Below are 19,300 nucleotides of genomic sequence, written 5' to 3' on the forward strand. Positions count from 1 at the left end.
TCTCTCCACAAAAAGGGCCCCTTCCCCTCCGTGGCACCACAGCTTTTCTCTCCCCCAATTCATATCTCCAAACTTGATATCGGCTACATTCTCTCCCTCCAATTGTGCAGATTGTTTTCTTAATCCTCAGATCAGTTTCCTAGTTGTTCATAATGATTTGATGTTGATCTAGCTGTGTTTGAGGGACAAGGCAAGCTCAGGGTTCCCCTACTACTCCACCATCATAATGCTTCCCTCCAGAAAGATCGTTTTTTAACCCTGGTCAAACCAACACCTTGATTTAAAAATCTCAGTTTAAACTTCTCCCCTCCCTGCTCTTGGATATTCCCTGATGCATACCGCATTTAAATTATAATAAGGCTGCCATCTCAATCTTTTGTGGAAGATAGTATTCAATAAATGATACCAGGACAACTGTTTAACTATATGCCCAAATAAATTTCAAAAAGATCAGCAGATTAAAATATAAAATCAATAAAGAACTAGACGGGTATGGTCATAAAGTGGGCGAATGTGTGTAAACTGAGAGCCTACAATGAGAGGGACCACTGATGGCTTCTTTGGGCTTCTCTACCTGCTTTCCTGGTCTTCTTCCCACCCCACAGCCAGGTGGGGGGCAGAGCTAGACAAAGAGAGACAAAAGTCCTACCTTACTGGCATCACTGTGGTTCTCTCTTAGCTAATGCGGTCTTGCCTGCTGTCATGGAAAGCTTCCAAATGCTTGCTCTCTGAGAGGAGCAGAGCTGCAAGATATTTAGGTATTCTAAAGGGACACCCACACTGTACAGTTCTCTGCCATAAGGGAACTAACGGGGATCCCACACGGTTGTGGGCAGTCATCTAGAATGGAGTCCCAAGAAGGGTGAAGTCCACTTATCTTCCACATTGTCCCATTGACCCTGGGAAAACTTGCACATTCTTGTCATGACAAATCTGTGGGTGATACTATTAGCTGCAGCCAGCTTTCTGCCTTTAGAAATCTGAAACTAGAGGCAAGAACTGGTCTTTGTTCAATATGATCTTCTAAACCCAAGGGAACTAAGACTGTGTAAAGTTACTTGAGATTTTGGGCATTATCTGTTATAGCAGCTAGCATTTTCTTATCAAACACACAATGGGTATGATTCCAGAAGTCAAAGAAGATCAGTTTTATTACTACATAGTAATCCTCCAAATATTAAAATAATTTTGAAAATTAAATATTAATTAAACACCCTTTCCTTTCAAGGGATATGAAATTCTTCATCCTAAATGAGCTATTTTAAAAGGTACAATAATTTAAAAAGATACAATAATTTAGTGATATAAAATGGCATATCTTTAGTCAATTCCTAAAATAAATAGACAGTTACTCAAAAATTCTCTGTGGCTACAAATCAAAATATTTTAATATTTAAAAAATATGAAATCTTTTTCAGGTAGTTAAAAAATAACATTCTTAGGAATATTATGCACATTTTAACATGTAGATTTCTACAATACTTACAATAATATAAACACTCTTTCCAGTTCCTGTTGGTCCTACAAATATTGAAGGCTTTTGATGGGTGGTCAACAATTCCATTAAAGCAGAGCATTGAACCGTGTCCAGAGTTGGTACAATGATTTCATTAAACATCATATCCTTAGGAATTTGAGGAGTATCTGCCAATTTCTTTACCCATGGTTCCCATTTTCCTATTCCCTGTTTATAATAAACAGCCAAATGGTGAATATTGTTATAAAATACTTTTAAAAGCTCTGTTATCCTGTGCCATTGTAGAAAAGATCAAAGATCAAGACCAAAAACAAAACCAGAAACCACTGATATTTACATATTTGTTTTTATTCTTTAAAACACTTCACTCTGAGTTTTAAAGTTAAATTTTGTGTTAAATTGAGGAGAAACTAGGCTTTTACATGAATCAAAATGAAGTGGCAATGCTGTGATATTTCTGATTGCTAAAACCACTGATTATGTTAACCCAAAGGTCATATATTTTGGCCAAATCTTAGATTCTTTAATGGCACTGAGAAAACTAATCAGTGCACTGAAGAGTAAAGAATTTTATTCAGTAAGTGTTAACCAATATAGAATTTTTTCCCCTAGAACATCAGCTGCATGTTGCTCATACTTTTATAATGGTATGTATAACATAAGCTTATCATTTTAGGTGAGTTTTTTTTAATTGTGGTTAAAAAAACTCCTAAAATTTACCTTCAACCATTTTTTAAGCATACAGTTCAGTAGTGTTAACTATATTCACATTGTTGTGCAACAGATATCTAGAATGCCAAGATTTGTTCATGAGCGATTACTATTATGAATTAACATTATACTATATCTTTGAATCCAATTACCTTGTCAACTAAAATTTGTATTTGCTATGCAGGCTTTAGAACAAAAACTTTCAAAAATAGCATGTTAACTCTCTTGCCTTAGAAAAACATCACTGCTCTCTTCATTCTTACAGAATCAAATTTAAGTTCCTCCTCATTCGAAACACATCAGAATTCAGACCCTCCTTCCTTCATGTATCCCACATTCCAGCCCCACTGATGGACCTACTGTTTCCCAATATGCCCAGGTCCCTGGATCTTCCCACAGGGCACTCTTTTGGCCTAGAGTGTCACATGACAGTCTTCTGAAGAGGTTAAGAACTCACTGAGGGCAGCACAGTGACTTACTCATTTTTGTATCCTCTGGCACGGTGCTATGCATATAGTACAGATTTTTTTTTTTTTTTTTTTTTTAGGAGGGTGAATTCACATCAAGTTGAAGAACTGTATTGCAAAGAAGTATCTAGAACTTTCTAGAACTGAAGAAGAAACAATGTCCTTCCCATATTCTTGATAATCTTTTGTAACATGGATCTTTTGCCACCATACGGGAAAGGAAAGATTAAGAATCTTTCTGGAGTGAATATTCATTTAGAGATTTTGTGATACTGGGAAAAATCATGTAATATCTCTGAGCCCTAATTTCCCCAGTGGGAAGATTTGCAAAATAATACTATCTTTCCTATTTCACTGAGATATTGGGAAACAAACAGAAATGATGGTGGAAAAGCTTAGTAAACTGCAAGATGCTCTGAAAATGCAGGGTACTGTTAGTAATTTGAAATAAAATAAAATTAGCAAAAAATAATAGGATAATATCTTGTGGCTGGCAGGGTGAAGAATCTCTTCTGAGGTGGGCTTGGCAATACATCTCAAGAGCCATTAAAATTTATAAATTGATACAGCAAATTCCTTTTCTAGGAACTTAAAGAAACAATTAGATATGTACACAATGACTTGTATACAAGAATATTCACCAGGGCGCCTGGGTGGCTCAGTTGGTTAAGCGACTGCCTTCGGCTCAGGTCATGATCCTGGAGTCCCAGGATCGAGTCCCACATCAGGCTCCCTGCTCAGCAGGGAGTCTGCTTCTCCCTCTGACCCTCCTCCCTCTCATGCTCTCTGTCTCTCATTCTCTCTCTTGCAAATAAATAAAATCTTAAAAAAAAAAGAATATTCACCAAAGCAGAAAAACTAAGAAACAACAAAAACAGATCAATGTCTAAGAGTAGGAAACTGTTTGGATAGATTATGGTCCATCCAGATAATAGAGGCTAGGGAGGCTTTAGAAAAGTAAGTTCATTAAAGAAATATTGGTGAGATAGGATTACCCTCTGGGGATACAGTATGATCCAATTTCACTTCAAGCTCCATATTTAAATAGGTATTCCTAAACACCCTCAGTACAGTACTCATATGAGCTGTTACACATAAACAAGTAAACAAACACCACGCAGGTTTTATTGTCCAATTCATTTGGGAAGTGTTGAATTGCCACTAACCCAGCTATGTTCCTACAGGACTTCTTAGCACCTGTGATATGCTAACATGTACCATATGAATCCCCAGAGGTATCCTAAAACAGCATGCACCTAGTGCTGGACTAGATATCATACTGTGTACTTATATTTAATGAATCCAATACGCCCATCAGTTGTTATTATTTATCTTATTTTATCAAAGAGAAAAACAAGGTTCAGAAAGATTACTAGTCCAAGGCTATACAGAAAGAAAGTGGCTTTACAAGGATTTAAACCCTGATGTGTCTGACTGCAAAGCCAGAGCACCTTCCTCTACTACCCCATGCTGATTCTTAAGGTAAATAGTGTTGACAAGATGGCCCCAGGGCCTTTATGTGCCATATGTCTCCAAGGGAACTTGCCTGTTCGGTAGTTGTAAATCTTGCTTCAGAGCTCTTACCTCAGTGACAAATTGATAATCATAAATTGTTCCTTTTTCAGGAAATGGGACAGTTAGTGCTTTTGAAGACGTTTGTTCCATGCCACTCAGTAATTTAAATTTATTTCGAGTTAGTTCTGAAATTGGGCCTTCCATTAGTTCTCGAAGAATCTTATCAAATTTCAACCGATCATCATCCTTACAGGAAGCTCCAATGGACCAGATCAATGAAAACAGAAAAATGCCCTGCATTGGAGAGATGAGAAGATGAGTGCATTAAAGAATAACTTTAATGTATTCTTGAAGCTTGAATCAGATTAGATTAATATCTTTGAAAGAAATTTAATAAACTAATATGTTATAGTAGGTTATCTCAGGATTTTATAATAATTAGATTTTAAAAAATCAAATTGCATGTCTTAAAAAATCTTGCTATCAGAAAAGATAATACAATGCAAAGTACACTGTGAAACCTTAGAATGATTAGTTTGGTAAACCACGTGATATTTTAAGTACATGGCAGGACCCTGATATTAAAAAAGCACATTGAGATAACTTTTTATTAAGGCATATTTTCATAAGGAATAATCAATACCCACAATATACTTGCTTTTTAATTTAAATTTTGATAGTGTTTTCTTAAAAGTAGAACAAATTCATATTTGTTTATTTACCTGGTGTAATAACAATCTGAGCATTGATTGCATAACTAGAACTGCCATTCTGCAAGCCTTCTTCTTACCAGGCTTAGGCAAGAAAACAGAGCAGATGACAAGACCCAACACTAAATAAGAAAACCTATTTTCTTCTTTTTTTTATTATTATGTTCAGTTAGCCAACATATAGTACATCATTAGCTTTTGATGTAGTATTCAATGATTCATTAGTTGTGTGTAACACCCAGTGTTCATTAAAACATGTGCCCTCCTTAATACCCATCACCCAGCTACCCCATCCCCCCGACCCCCCTCTCTTCTGTAACCCTCAGGTTGTTTACCGGAGTCCAGAGTCTCTCATGGTTTGTCTCCCTCTCTGATTTTTTCCCATTCAGTTTTCCATCCCTTCCTCGGTCCTCTGTGTTATTCCTTATGTGGTTTCACTCATATGTGGAATATAAGGAATAGCATGGAGAAAACTTATTTTCTTAATTTAAAATCAAATCCCCCTTTTATTTAAGATTTATTTATTTGAGAGAGAGAGAGAGTGGGAGGGGAGGGGCAGAGGGAGAGAATCTCAAGCAGACTCCCAGCTGAGCATGGAGCCCCAATGTGGGGCTCGATTCTATGACCTCAACATCATGACCTGAGCTGAAATCTAGAGTCAGATGCTTAACTGACTGAGCCACCCAGGCACCCCCTCAAATCCCGTTTTTAATGCCAAAACAAACACAATCTTGACTATGCTCTTAAAAATTTTGGGTTCTAGGGCGCCTGGGTGGCTCAGTTGGTTAAGCGACTGCCTTCGGCTCAGGTCATGATCCTGGAGTCCCTGGATCGAGTCCCGCATCGGGCTCCCTGCTCAGCAGGGAACCTGCTTCTCCCTCTGACCCTCCCCCCTCTCATGTGCTCTCTCTCTCTCGTTCTCTCTGTCTCAAATAAAAAAAAAAAATTGGGGTTCTACTTCAACACTGTTTCCTACTCCTAGATTACTAACAGGCTGTTTCTCTCTGGAAACTGTTTAAAACTAAATTAAAAATTAAATTATTTAGAGGGAGAGCAAGATGGTGGAGGAGTAGGAGACCTAAATTTCATCTGGTCCTAGGAATTCAGCTAGATAGTTAATCAAACCATTCAGAACACCTATGAACTCAACAGGAGATCAAAGAAAAGAATAGCAGCAACCCTCTGAACAGAAAAGTGACCACTTTCTGGAAGGTAGGATGTGTGGAGAAGTGAATCTGAGGTGATATTCAAGAAGACAGACCATGGCACGGGGGAGGGAGCCTCCTCAGCCAGCTACTGGCAATCAATAGAGCAGTAGAGCACAAAATCGGAATTTTGAGAAGTCTGCTCCACTGAGGGACATCACTCCAGTGGCTAAGCAGGGGTTGGAACCCTCGCTGGGACAGTGTGGTCTCTGGACCCTCGGGGCCACAGAAAGACCAGGGGTGCCTGAGTGCAGCAGAGCTCCCAGGTATCGGAGCGGGGAAGCCAGCTGCAAAGATGGAGCTGAGGAGTGGGCTCTCAGCTCGGGGTTGCCATAAACCATGATCCACGGCACAGTCGGGCCACTGCTCTTCACTGGGTTTTCCACATAAAGTATCATATCATCTGCAAAAAGTGAGAGTTTGACTTCTTCTTTGCTGATTCAGATGCCTTTTATTTCTTTTTGTTGTGTGATTGCTGAGACAACAACTAGGGCTTCTAGTACTATGTTGAATAGCAGTGGTGATAGTGGACATCCCTGCCGTGTTCCTGACCTTAGGGGAACCAACAAGTGGCAAACTTTAACACCCCCCTCACTGAAATGGACAGATCATCTAAGCAAAAGATCAACAAGGGAATAAAGACTTTAAATGACACACTGGACCAAATAGACTTCACAGATATATTCAGAACATTCCATCCCAAAGCAACAGAATACACATTCTTCTCTAGTGCCCATGGAACATTCTCCAGAATAGATCACATCCTGGTCACAAATCAGGCCTCAAATGGTACCAAAAGACTGGGATCATTCCCTGCCTATTTTCAGACCACAATGCTTTGAAACTAGAACTCAATCAAAAGAGGAAAGTCGGAAAGAACTCAAATACATGGAGGCTAAAGAGCATCCTACTAAAGAATGAATGGGTCAGCCAGGAAATTAAAGAAGAATTAAAAAAAATTCATGGAAACCAATGAAAATGAAAACACAACTGTTCAAAATCTTTGGGATGCAACAAAGGTGGTCCTAAGCAGAAAGATATAGTAATACAAGCCTTTCTCAAGAAACAAGAAAGGTCTCAAATACACAACCTAACCCTACACCTAAAGGAGCTGGAGAAAGAACAGCAAATAAAGCCTAAACCCAGCAGGAGAAGAAAAATAATAAAGATTAGAGCAGAAATCAATGAAATCGAAACCAAAAGAAGAGTAGAACAGATCAAAGAAACCAGGAGCTGGTTCTTTGAAAGAATTATAAGATTGATAAACCCCTGGCCAGACTTACCAAAAGGAAAAATGACCCAAAAAAATAAAATCATGAATGAAAGAGAAGAGATTACAACCAACACCAAAGAAATACAAACAATTATAAGAACATATTATGAGCAACTCTATGCCAACAAATTAGATAATCTGGAAGAAATGGATGCATTCCTAGAGATGTATAAACTACCCAAACTGAAACAGGAATAAATAGAAAACCTGAACAAACCCATAACCATCAAGGAAATTGAAGCAGTAATCAAAAATCTCCCAATAAACAAGAGCCCAGGGCCAGATGGCTTCCCAGGGGAATTCTACGAAACATTTAAAGAAGAAATAATACCTATTCTTCTGAAGCTGTTTCAAAGAATAGAAATGGAAGGAAAACTTCCAAACTCATTTTATGAGGCCAGCACTACCTTGATCCCAAAATCAGACAAATACCCCATCAAAAAGGAGAACTACAGACCAATATCCCTGATGAATATGGATGCAAAAATTCTCACCAAAATATGAGCCAATAGGATCCAACAGTACATTAAAAGGATTATTCACCACGACCAAGTGGGATTTATCCCTGGGCTGCAAGGTTCGTTCAACATCCGCAAATCAATCAATGTGATACAATACATTAATAAAAGAACAAGAACCATATGATCCTCTCAATAGGTGCAGAAAAAGCATTTGACAAAGTACAGCATCATTTCTTGATTAAAACTCTTCAGAGTATAGGGATAGAGGTACATACCTCAGTATCATAAAGCCATCTGTGAAAAACCCACAGTGAATATCCATACTCAATGGGGAAAAACTGAGAGCTTTTCCCCTAAGGTCAGGAACATGGCAGGGATGTCCACTATCACCACTGCTATTCAACATAGTACTAGAAGCCCTAGTTGTTGTCTCAGCAATCACACAACAAAAAGAAATAAAAGGCATCTGAATCAGCAAAGAAGAAGTCAAACTCTCACTTTTTGCAGATGATATGATACTTTATGTGGAAAACCCAAAAGACTCCACCCCAAAACTGCTAGAGCTCATACAGGAATTCAGTAAAGTGGCAGGATATAAAATCAATGCACAGAAATTTCTATACACCAAGAGAGAAGAAAGAGAAATTAAGGAGTTGATCCCATTTACAATTGCACCCAAAACCATAAGATACCTAGGAATAAATCTAACCAAAGAGGCAAAGACTCTGTACTCAGAAAACTATAGAATACTCATGAAAGAAATTGAGGAAGACACAAAGAAATGGAAAAACATTCCAGTCTCATGGATTGGAAGAACAAATATTGTGAAGATGTCAATGCTACCTAGAGCGATCTACACATTTAATGCAATCCCTATCAAAATACCATCCACTCTTTTCAAAGAAATGGAACAAATAATCCTAAAATTTGTATGGAACCAGAAAAGACCCTGAATAGCCAGAGGAATGCTGAAAAAGAAAAGCAAAGCTGGCAGCATCACAATTCCGGACTTCAAGCTCTATTACAAAGCTGTAATCATCAAGACAGTACGGTACTGGCACAAAAACAGACACATAGATCAATGGAACAGAATAGAAAACCCAGAAATGGACCCTCAACTCTATGGTCAACTGATCTTCAACAAAACAGGAAAGAATGTCCAGTGGAAAAAAGTCTCTTCAACAAATGGTGTTGGGAAAATTGGACAGCCACATGAAGAATGAAACTGGACCATTTTCTTACACCACACACAAAAATAGACTCAAAATGGATGAAAGACCTAACTGTGAGACAGGAATCCATCAAAATCCTAAAGGAGAACACAGGCAGCAACCTCTTCGACCTCAGCTGCAGCAACTTCTTCCTAGAAACATCGCCAAAGGCAAGGGAAGCAAGGGCAAAAATGAACTATTGGGACTTCATCAAGATAAAAAGCTTTTGCACAGCAAAAGAAACAGTCAACAAAACCAAAAGACAACTGACAGAATGGGAGAAGATATTTGCAAATGACATATCAGATAAAGGGCTAGTATCCAAAATCTATAAAGAACTTATCAAACTCAACACCCAAAGAACAAATAATCTAATCAAGAAATGAGCAGAAGACATGAACAGACATTTCTGCAAAGAAGACATCCAAATGGCCAACAGACACATGAAAAAGTGCTCAACCTCGCTCAGCAGCAGGGAAATCCAAATCAAAACCTCAATGAGATACCACCTCACACCAGTCAGAATGGCTAAAATTAACAAGTCAGGAAATGATAGATATTGGCGAGGATGCGGAGAAAGGGGAACCCTCCTACACTGTTGGTGGGAATGCAAGCAGGTGCAGCCACTCTGGAAAACAGTATGGAGGCTCCTCAAAAAGTTGAAAATAGAGCTACCCTACGACCTGGCAACTGCACTACTGGGTATTTACCCCAAAGATACAAATACAGTGATCCAAAGGGGCACATGCACCCTGATGTTTATAGCAGCAATGTCCACAATAGGCAAACTATGGAAAGAGCCAAGATGTCCATCAACAGATGAATGGATAAAGAAGATGTGGTGTATGTGTGTGTGTGTGTATAAATACACACACACACACACATATACATACAATGGAATATTATGCAGCCATCAAAAAATGAAATCTTGCCATTTGCAACGACGTGGATGGAACTAGAGGGTATTATGCTAAGCAAATAAGTGAATCAGAGAAAGACAAGAATCATATGATCTCACTGATATGAGGAATTTGAGAAACAAGAGAGAGGATCATAGGGGAAGGGAGGGAAAAATGAAACAAGATGAAACCGGAGAGGGAGACAAACCATAAGAGACTCTTAATCTCAGGAAACAAACTGAGGGTTGCTGGAGTGGAGTGGGGTGGGAGGGATGGGGTGGCTGGGTGATGGACATTGGGGAGGGTAGGTACTATGGTGAGCACTGTGAATTGTGTAAGAATGATGAATCACAGACCTGTACCCCTGAAACAAATAATACATTATATGTTAATAAAATTTTTTAAATTAATTTAATAGAATATACATAATATGAGCAACATCTTGACCACATTAGAAGTGCTACCATTAACAATACATAATTTTTTATCAAGGAACATTCAAGGTCCATTGATAATTTTATTCCTATTTGAAAAATGTGTTTATACATATTTTCTTGCTTTCCTCAATGTTAATATATATTTATACACACACATATATTTTAAACAGTTGTATCTCAAGAAAAAGGGAAGAAAATCAAGGAAAAACACAAAGAATTATTATGATTTGCAGGTTGAAGGAGAGGTGAATCTGGTTATCAAATGGTCACTGCTGGGGCGCCTGGGTGGCTTAGTCAGTTAAGCGTCTGCCTTCGGCTCAGGTCGTGATCCCAGGGTCCTGGGATGGAGCCTGGGATCAGGCTCCCCGCTCCGCAGGGTGTCTGCTTTTCCCTTTCTTCTGCCCCTTCCCTTACCTTGCTCATGTGGGCATGCGCGCAGACACGCATGCTCTCTCCATCTCAAATAAATAAATAAGATCTTTAAAAAAAAAAAAGGTCACTGCTGTCCTGGGGATTGATAATTTCTGAGGCTGGTTAAATGACCTATGATCTGAGTAGCAGATCTAAGGGTATCACTGGGGTTCACCCAAACCTCATGATGCAATGGAAATTCCAGTGGAGGAGCTTCCTTACAGGCACCTACTATTTTCGTTGCCGTCCAGCCTCTAGTGCCAGGGGAGATATGAAGTTATTAATCAGGAAGCTTTGGGGAAAGCAGATGTCTTTCTATTGCAAGATTCAAAGGCAATGGACCTTACCTCCAGTAAAGAGTACGTTTCTCGATCATTTCTCTCTCTCACCTTGACTTCATCGGCAAAGTCATCCATAAAACAGTCTATTAGATTCATTAAGGATCGGACTAAGTTTGTATCTGAAGTAGGAGATAATTCCTGAAAAATCAGGGGAAAAGTGTATAAAACAAATTAACTTAAATTAGGCACTAATTAAAATAGCATCAACTAATACTTATTGAATTTACTTAGTCCTCATAGCCATAGTACCTATGAAAAGGCACTATTATACTTCACGTTTTGCAGGTGGGAAAATTGAGGCACAGATCAATTCCCTAGTCTATCGTGTGGCACCACTGGATATCCTGTCCCGTGGATGCACTCTTGAACCACTCCTGCACTGATTGCCAAAATCAAAAAGTTTACTTTTACATGGTCAGTTGCATTCATCAATTACCTAGAATCTATCTTTATACCGATTTTGTAAATCAAAACACTAAAAAAAATCTTTCAGAGAATTAAAATTAATGAATGTGTTTCCAAACTTATTTTCTACATTTTTACAGCAGTCCTCGTAGTAAACTCACTCCTATGAAATAAATCTGCAAGGCTTGAAGAGCACAAAATGTTCCCAGAGTGCTGTAAACACCATGCACTTTACTTTTTTGGGTCTCACCATGACAGTTTATAAAATAAATGCAATAGTGTGTACGGCTTCTAGCACCGTGCACCACATACAGCAAGTTCTCCACAAATATGTGTCTTCTTCCCTCCAATCTTTAGAGTGGTATCGCTTCGTGGTTAACACGTAAGCATTAACTCTCTGAAACGGACTCTGAAGTTTAGAAGCAGCAGACTTCATCTCCAGCCACTGTCCCAGTAGAAACAGGCAGAAATGACAACGGAGTTTCTAAAGATGGGACTAAGTATTATTGACGCAAGACTAAAATACAAAATAAGACACTTATTACTATATAGTAACTAAGAAGAATCCAAAATTTGAAAGGACAAAAGTGCAGAGTACATTTTATTTAATTTTATTTTTTAGTTTTTTTTAAATTTTATTTTATTTTATTATGTTGTTAGTCACCATACATCATTAGTTTTTGATGTAGTGATCCACGATTCATTGTTTTCATATAACACCATTTTAGAAGCTCGTATTAAAAGTGTGTTTTCTCTTTTGCTACTGAAAAGATAGTTATTATATGGAAAATTCATATATTCGTAAGACCTACATTCTCTGACAACGTAGGGGTTGGGGAGGGCACCTATAGCTTATTTTCCAAGTTTAACTGTTTTTGAAACATGATTACTTCACATCTTCAACACATTTCATGTTTGCTTGGTATTTAAATTTTTTAACAGCCAAGCTTCTTGAAAGAGCAGCATACCCCGCTATTTTGGCCAGTTGCTCCCACATTCAGCCAACTGCCCTGGAGCAACCTTGTCTCTTCCCTGAAAGTGTCTGGGCCATGTCCTTCTCCCCATGATCTTCTCAATTGTCAAATCCAAGGGACATGTGCCACTCCTTTTCTGCCCTGACCTGTTAGTGGTTTGGGTAATACCGACTATTTGCTTCTTAAAAGGCTCTCCTCCCTGAAATCGCAGCTGCACCCAGGATTCTATTCTTTGCTCTGTATCTTTTTTCCTCTTTAGGTAATATCCACTGTCATGATTTTAAATTCTGCTTTCCACGTCTGTACCTTGAACCCAACTTGTGCCTTAAGCTTTTCTATTCTATTTCCAACGGCAGGAGAAACAGCAGCCCTGTGTGCCTCTATTTGTTCCAGAGCTAAAGTCATCCTTTTTTTTTTTTTTTAAAGATTTTATTTACTTATTTGACAGAGAGAGACACAGCGAGAGAGGGAACACAAGCAGGGGGAGTGGGAGAGGGAGAAGCAGGCTTCCCGCCGAGCAGGGAGCCCGATGTGGGGCTCGATCCCAGGACCCCGGGACCATGACCCGAGCTGAAGGCAGACGCTTAACCATCTGAGCCACCCAGGTGCCCCCAGAGCTAAAGTCATCCTAAAAGACCTTTGGCTGACATCTCCCAGAGCAGAAATTAAGCATACTTTCCCTACAATTTCCAGCTGGGGAGGGTTTAAGAGCCTGGCTGGAACTAGATCAACTCTCAGAGGCAGGAGATTTCCATTCATGCTGTCCTTTCCCCCCATTGTATCTTTCCCCTGCACCAATCCCCAGGATACACTGAACGAAGGAAAAATGGATTTGGACTCCTTTCAATCTTCTACCCGGGACTGATTTTCCTCCCTGAATCCCAGTTTTTTAGCCAACAACAGTCATCTCTAAACAAGTAGATGCCCTTGTGCTAAATAGAATGGCTTCCTCATTTAGCCTGCCTGAAGCAGTAACATGTTCCTCCATTATTACCCACTATCTAATTCCTTGATGTCATAAATGAATTACTTTTAAAAAATTGGCCTTTTGCTGATTATAAAATAATACATATTTATTCTAGGAACTTTGAAAAACAAAGAAAATTATAAAATAATACATATTTATTCTAGGAACTTTGAAAAACAAAGAAAATTATAAAATAATACATATTTATTCTAGGAACTTTGAAAAAGAAAGAAAATATATAAAATATAATAGTCCCTGAGAAATGAGAGATAACATTTTAGGATATTTTTACCCAGATGTGGTTAGGTGGACTTTTAAGATTTTTTTTTTTTAGGAAGGAATAGATTAGCATCCATACATTTTCTCAAACCCTAAAATGCCTCATTAACTTTTTTTTTTGAAGAGTAAGTATATAAATTAAAATCTTTTTAATCGGGTAAGTTTTTAGTTAAACCTGTTAAATTATTTTAGTATCTGAGAGTTGACATTAACAATAGATATTAAAATGAATTTATTTGGCTGATTTGGATTTTCCATTTATTTAAGTCTTAAAATTCTCATCCCTCTTACCTTTGCATGCTTTCTAATAAATTCAACAGAAACTGGGACCATTCTGTCAAACAAGCCTACTATAAATTCTTTCTGAATAAGACTAATCGCAGCAGGTAGAAGATTTATCCAAGACAACATTAGTGGTCTCCAGCCTAACATGTGAGGCTCCATGTAAATCATACCACATCTGGAAACCTGGAAAAAGAAAAATTGTTTACTGTCAAGGTAATGTTTCTATAAGAAATATGACTTGGTACATCTGTTTCTTATAACCTTCAGAAAATTCTTTTTAAAAAAGTTTAATTTTATGTAATTTCATGATCTAAATTTTTGTGTATGACTTTACCAATGGTTTTAGATAAAGAGGAAAAAATCCCTGACTCTTAAATTTGTCGAGGTAAGTCAAAAGATATGCCTGTTCTTAAAGAATTGGAGTACTATTAAAATGAATTCTACTAATTTTTTCCATTCAAAGTCAAAATTACTAAGTAAGAAAAGCATTTATAGCATTTCAAATTTATAAGCAGATGTCAAAATTGAGAACTTACAGTAGCAGGAGAAGCAACTTCCAAATCCATTGGTTCGAAAATAAGATTCATTTGTGGTGACATCTGAATAATCTCCCCACTCATCAGACACAGCTTTTTGTTATCATCCAACACTGTATTCATATTCTCAATCCACACTGCATCTACTGGTCCATCGAAAATTAACCATTTCCTATCTGGCGTCTGGTTTATGCATATGATGAATAAAGGGCAAAAATTAATAGTGATAATGTAAGGAAACAGTCCAATAATGTTCCACAATTTAAAAATGTAACTCCTAAAATTAATTTCACCATGAAAATGTAACAGCATCTTTTGAATAAAGTGTGTGCGTGTATGTGGAGAGAGAGAGAGTCACTGAAGAAACCTATATATGCCATGGACGAGACAGAAATATAACATCTTTTCTCAAAATCCCATCTTTTCCAATGTTTCTGGACTCACATATAACATGTTTTAGAAAGTATTATGAGAAAAAAATATAATTGCCAGGGAAAACAGTTTTCATTGAAATTATCTGATTCTATGTAGTATTATGTTCATACAGATTTAGCACTCTTGGGTGCTAAATCAAGTTTTTTCTTCCCTCCACTGAATGAATTCACATGTACACACCCTCTTGGGTTGAATGGTTTCATGATGATACAGGAAATTAATATATGATTCAGTCTCACAATGATAAATATGACAACATTTGCACATTGTCTGAACTACAGTAAATGCTCAACAAATCTTAAGGAGTGGCCAGGTAGTCACTGGAGAGTACAAAAGCTGATTCTCCTTTCCAGATCTTCTGATCTGCTTTTTTGGGCACACAGACAATGCCCCGGTTCACTTGCAGCAAATATGAATTCAAGTTGAAGTGGTGAGGGATTTGAATCCATCCTAACACTTTCTCAGGCCCTGTAGCCAATTGCTTTAATCTACAAGACAGCAGACCCATCATAGACTCAGGCTGCCCCACACCCACACTCAAAAGCCAGCTCTGGCCATGCTCAGGAAGCAAGGAAGAGCTCATACCTCAGGTATCACCTCAAGATCAACTTTCCCTTGCACTGCTGGCTTCCCATGCCTGCTAATCTTCACTTTGGGCAACACGGCCATCTAACAGCAAGATGCTGGGCTCTACAGTCTGAAGGACCTCACTTTTCATTTGGCTTTACTACTTACCAGCTGTGTGACTTTAGGTCAGCTCCTTAACCTCTCTGAGACTAAGTGTTTATGGGGCAAAATGTCCTGGAAAATGTAATGTATGCTATGTAACTGAGTATAAAATGGCACGTATCTCATAATCATTTCTGTATAAATAATGTGACTACATACATTATCTAGAGATGTCATGTGTTAATCTGGGCCAGAGTGCATCCATTGTGAAAGGAAAGAACCTGAGAAGTTGTATCAATGATCTCACACCTCCATCTGCCTCACAGTTACTTTTATCCTTGAAATTACTAGTAAAGCCTGATACTGGGCAAGATCTCTGCCCCATGAAAGCCAATTCTTATGTTACTTATTGTCCGAGGTCCTTGAGCCATTAAGAGCAGTGTTGAGTTTTGACATTTTTCTATTATTACACTGACGAAAGAGTCATGGTCAGCTGGGTCCTTAAGTGGATAAAGAGCACCAAAGTCAGGACACATGGTAGGCAGAATAAAGGAAACTTTTATTTTAAAAAGATTTAATAAATTAAATGTCTCTAGACTAGGACCCTTCTCTTTTTTTTAAGATTTTATTTATTTATTTGAGAGAGAGAGAGAGAATGAGTGGGGGAGAGGCCAAGGGAGAGAGAGAAGCAGACCCCTGGCTGAGCAGGGAGCCCAACGTGGGGCTTGATCCCAGGACTCTGAGATCATGACCTGAGCTGAAGGTAGATGCCCAACTGACAGAGCCACCCAGGCATCTCCCCCTTTTAAGACCAGACTTAGCAAGCTGTCTCCCATTTGATCACACTCTGTGCACAGCCTGCTAACCTACAGCAATCAAATTAACACTCAGTGGTCTGTGGACTCCTCATAAGAGCAGGCAACAGCCATCAGCAGAATAAGCCAGGAGGAGGTTAGTGCCCGTTCTCATTCACAACAGTCAGTGGCTGGCACACAGGCAGCCCATTCTCTTCCTAACATGGTAGGGCCAAGTGTTAGAACTTCAAGGCATTGTTTTATAAAGATCTGCAATTTCTTGTCTAAGAATTGGAGCATGCCTAACAATGAGTGGGTATGACTGAGACAGCAGCCCAAAAGGTGGGTGACGGAAGAACATTGCTGAAGGAGGCAAAAGCTCACATTATTCAATGTTCTCTTTCCTCTATCCTTTAACCAGAAAAAAAGAGAGCCAGGAGTGCTTTTCCCTGCCCTTGTTTCTCCTGCTGTCTCCTCTCTGCACACCAAGGCAAAGGGTCTGGCCAGCCTGGCCTCTGGCATCTCTATAGGTGCTAACAATGTTCCTCACGGAAACACTGCTGGACCATCCAGGATTGTGTTTTAAATAAATACCTGGGACTAGAAATATGTTTGAAACAACTGGAAAACAAGTCAGAAATGTGTCAGAAGGAACTATGACGGTCTTTCTGAATGCGCACACTCAAGCGCTAGTGCTTACCGTTGAAGTAGCAAATGCTCTGAAGCTGACAGCGAGGACACCATCGGACCACTCATGTGACACCACGTCAAACTGTCCGTACAGCTGACCCATGGTGACAGACTTGGGGTTTAGAACAGTGATTTGAACCTTGTTCTCTTCCATTAACCCCTTAATGGGGGGGAAAAAAGCCATTCAATTAGAAGGCTGTTGTCTTTATACATAAAACATGAGTGGATATGTAGAAAATCCTAGACTCCGCAAAGAAACTACCAGAAGCAAGGAGTGCAAAGCATACAAAGTCGATATGTAAAGACTGGTTGTATTTTCTATACAGGGCCAATGAACAACTAAAAAAAAAAAAAAATTTTACAAATACCATTGACAATAGTACTTAAAACTCATGAAATGGTAATAAATTAGCAAATGATGTGAAAGAACTATAAACCTAAAACTACAAAAGGAGAGTTGGCAATTTGTTTTTTTGTAAAGGGTCAGATAGTAACTATTATAGGCTCTTCAGGTTACATATAGTTGGTCACATATTCTTCTCCGTTTCTCTTTCTTTTCTTTCTTTCTGTTTTTTTTTGTTTTTTTTTATAAACCTTAAAAAATGTTACCACCATTCTAAGTTCTCTGGCATTAGAAAAATAGGTTTGGGGCCAAAGCTGGCCTATGGGCTGTAATTGGCTGACTCATGCTACCAGACATTCTCTGAGAGAAAATTAAAAGATCTAAATACACGGGACTATGTTCCATTCTCACAGAACTGAAAAGTTAATATTCCTAAGTTGTCAATTTTGACCAGAACCTTGAAATCTGATGTGGGAATTATACAAAAGATGTTAACACCCTTAGGGCATGAGATTTTATGTTTTTAATTAATAGATGTTATTTTCTTAGAGTAGCTTTAGGTTTAAAGAGGAATTGAGTGGAAAGTACAGAGTTTCACATATATTCCCTCTGCCCCCCAAGTCCCCTACCGTTTCCCCTACTATTAAAGACTTGCATTGGGGTGGTATATTATTATGAATGATGAACTGATATTGATACATTATTTTATTTTTTTGAAAGATTTTATTTATTTGAGAGAGAGAGAGCAAGAGAGGGAACACAAGCAGGAGGAGTGGGAGAGGGAGAAGAAAACTCCCCCCACTGAGCAGGGAGCCCGATGCAGGGCTCGATCCTAGGACCCCAGGATCACAACCTGAGCTGAAGGCAGATGCTTAACAACAGAGCCACCCAGGTGCCCCTATACATTATTATTTTTTTTTTAAGATTTATTTATTTGAGAGAGAGAGAGCGCGCATGAGTGGGAGGGGCAGAGGGAGAGAGAATCTCAAGCAGACTCGGCAGTGAGAGCGTAGCCTGACTCGGGCTCAATCTCACGACTCTGAGATCACGACCTGAGCTGAAACCAAGAGTCAGATGCTTAACTGACTGCACTGCCCAGGCGTCCCTGATACATTATTACATTATTTAACTAAAGTCCATGGTTGACATTAAGGGTCGCTCTTGTGATGTACATTCTACAGGTTCTGCCAAATGCATAATGGCACATATCCATCATTACAGTATCATATACAGAATAGTTTCACTGTCCTAAAATCCCCTGTGCTCTCTTGTCATCATTTCTAAACATAAATATATATATATATATATTTATGTTTTTGATTAATAGATGTTATTTTCTTAGAGTAGCTTTAGGTTTAAAGAGGAATTGAGTGGAAAGTACAGAGTTTCACATACATTCCCTCTGCCCCCCAAGCCCCCTACCGTTTCCCCTACTATTAAAGACTTGCATTGGGGTGGTATAGTATTATGAATGATGAACTGATGATACATTATTTTATTTTTTTCAAAGATTTTATTTATTTATTTGACAGAGAGAGAGCAAGAGAGGGAACACAAGCAGGAGGAGTGGGAGAGGGAGATATATATATATATATATAACATCTTTTATATAATTTTGTATAATTCCCACATCAGATTTCAAGGTTCTGGTCAAAATTGACAACTTAGGAATATTAACTTTTCAGTTCTGTGAGAATGGAACATAGTCCCGTGTATTTAGATCTTTTAATTTTCTCTCAGAGAATGTCTGGTAGAGATGATAGATAGATAGATAGATAGATAGATAGATAGATAGATAGATAGAT

General features: G+C 38.5%; 1 protein-coding gene across 1 annotated transcript in view; it reads right to left on the reverse strand.

Moving 5' to 3' along the window:
• Positions 1 to 19,300, reverse strand: part of DNAH7 (dynein axonemal heavy chain 7) — a 251,256-nt gene that overhangs the window by 135,066 nt on the left and 96,890 nt on the right. Inside the window, exons 29-34 of the mRNA XM_021703031.2 lie at positions 17,163 to 17,312; positions 14,565 to 14,747; positions 14,035 to 14,211; positions 11,125 to 11,256; positions 4,240 to 4,464; positions 1,487 to 1,684 (exon numbers count right to left, since the gene is read on the reverse strand). Of these exons, the coding sequence (XP_021558706.2) occupies positions 1,487 to 1,684; positions 4,240 to 4,464; positions 11,125 to 11,256; positions 14,035 to 14,211; positions 14,565 to 14,747; positions 17,163 to 17,312 (1,065 nt within the window). The remainder of the gene's footprint in view (positions 1 to 1,486; positions 1,685 to 4,239; positions 4,465 to 11,124; positions 11,257 to 14,034; positions 14,212 to 14,564; positions 14,748 to 17,162; positions 17,313 to 19,300) is intronic.

This window comes from Neomonachus schauinslandi, chromosome 3 (genome assembly GCF_002201575.2).
Source record: "Neomonachus schauinslandi chromosome 3, ASM220157v2, whole genome shotgun sequence".
Lineage (NCBI taxonomy): Eukaryota > Metazoa > Chordata > Mammalia > Carnivora > Phocidae > Neomonachus > Neomonachus schauinslandi.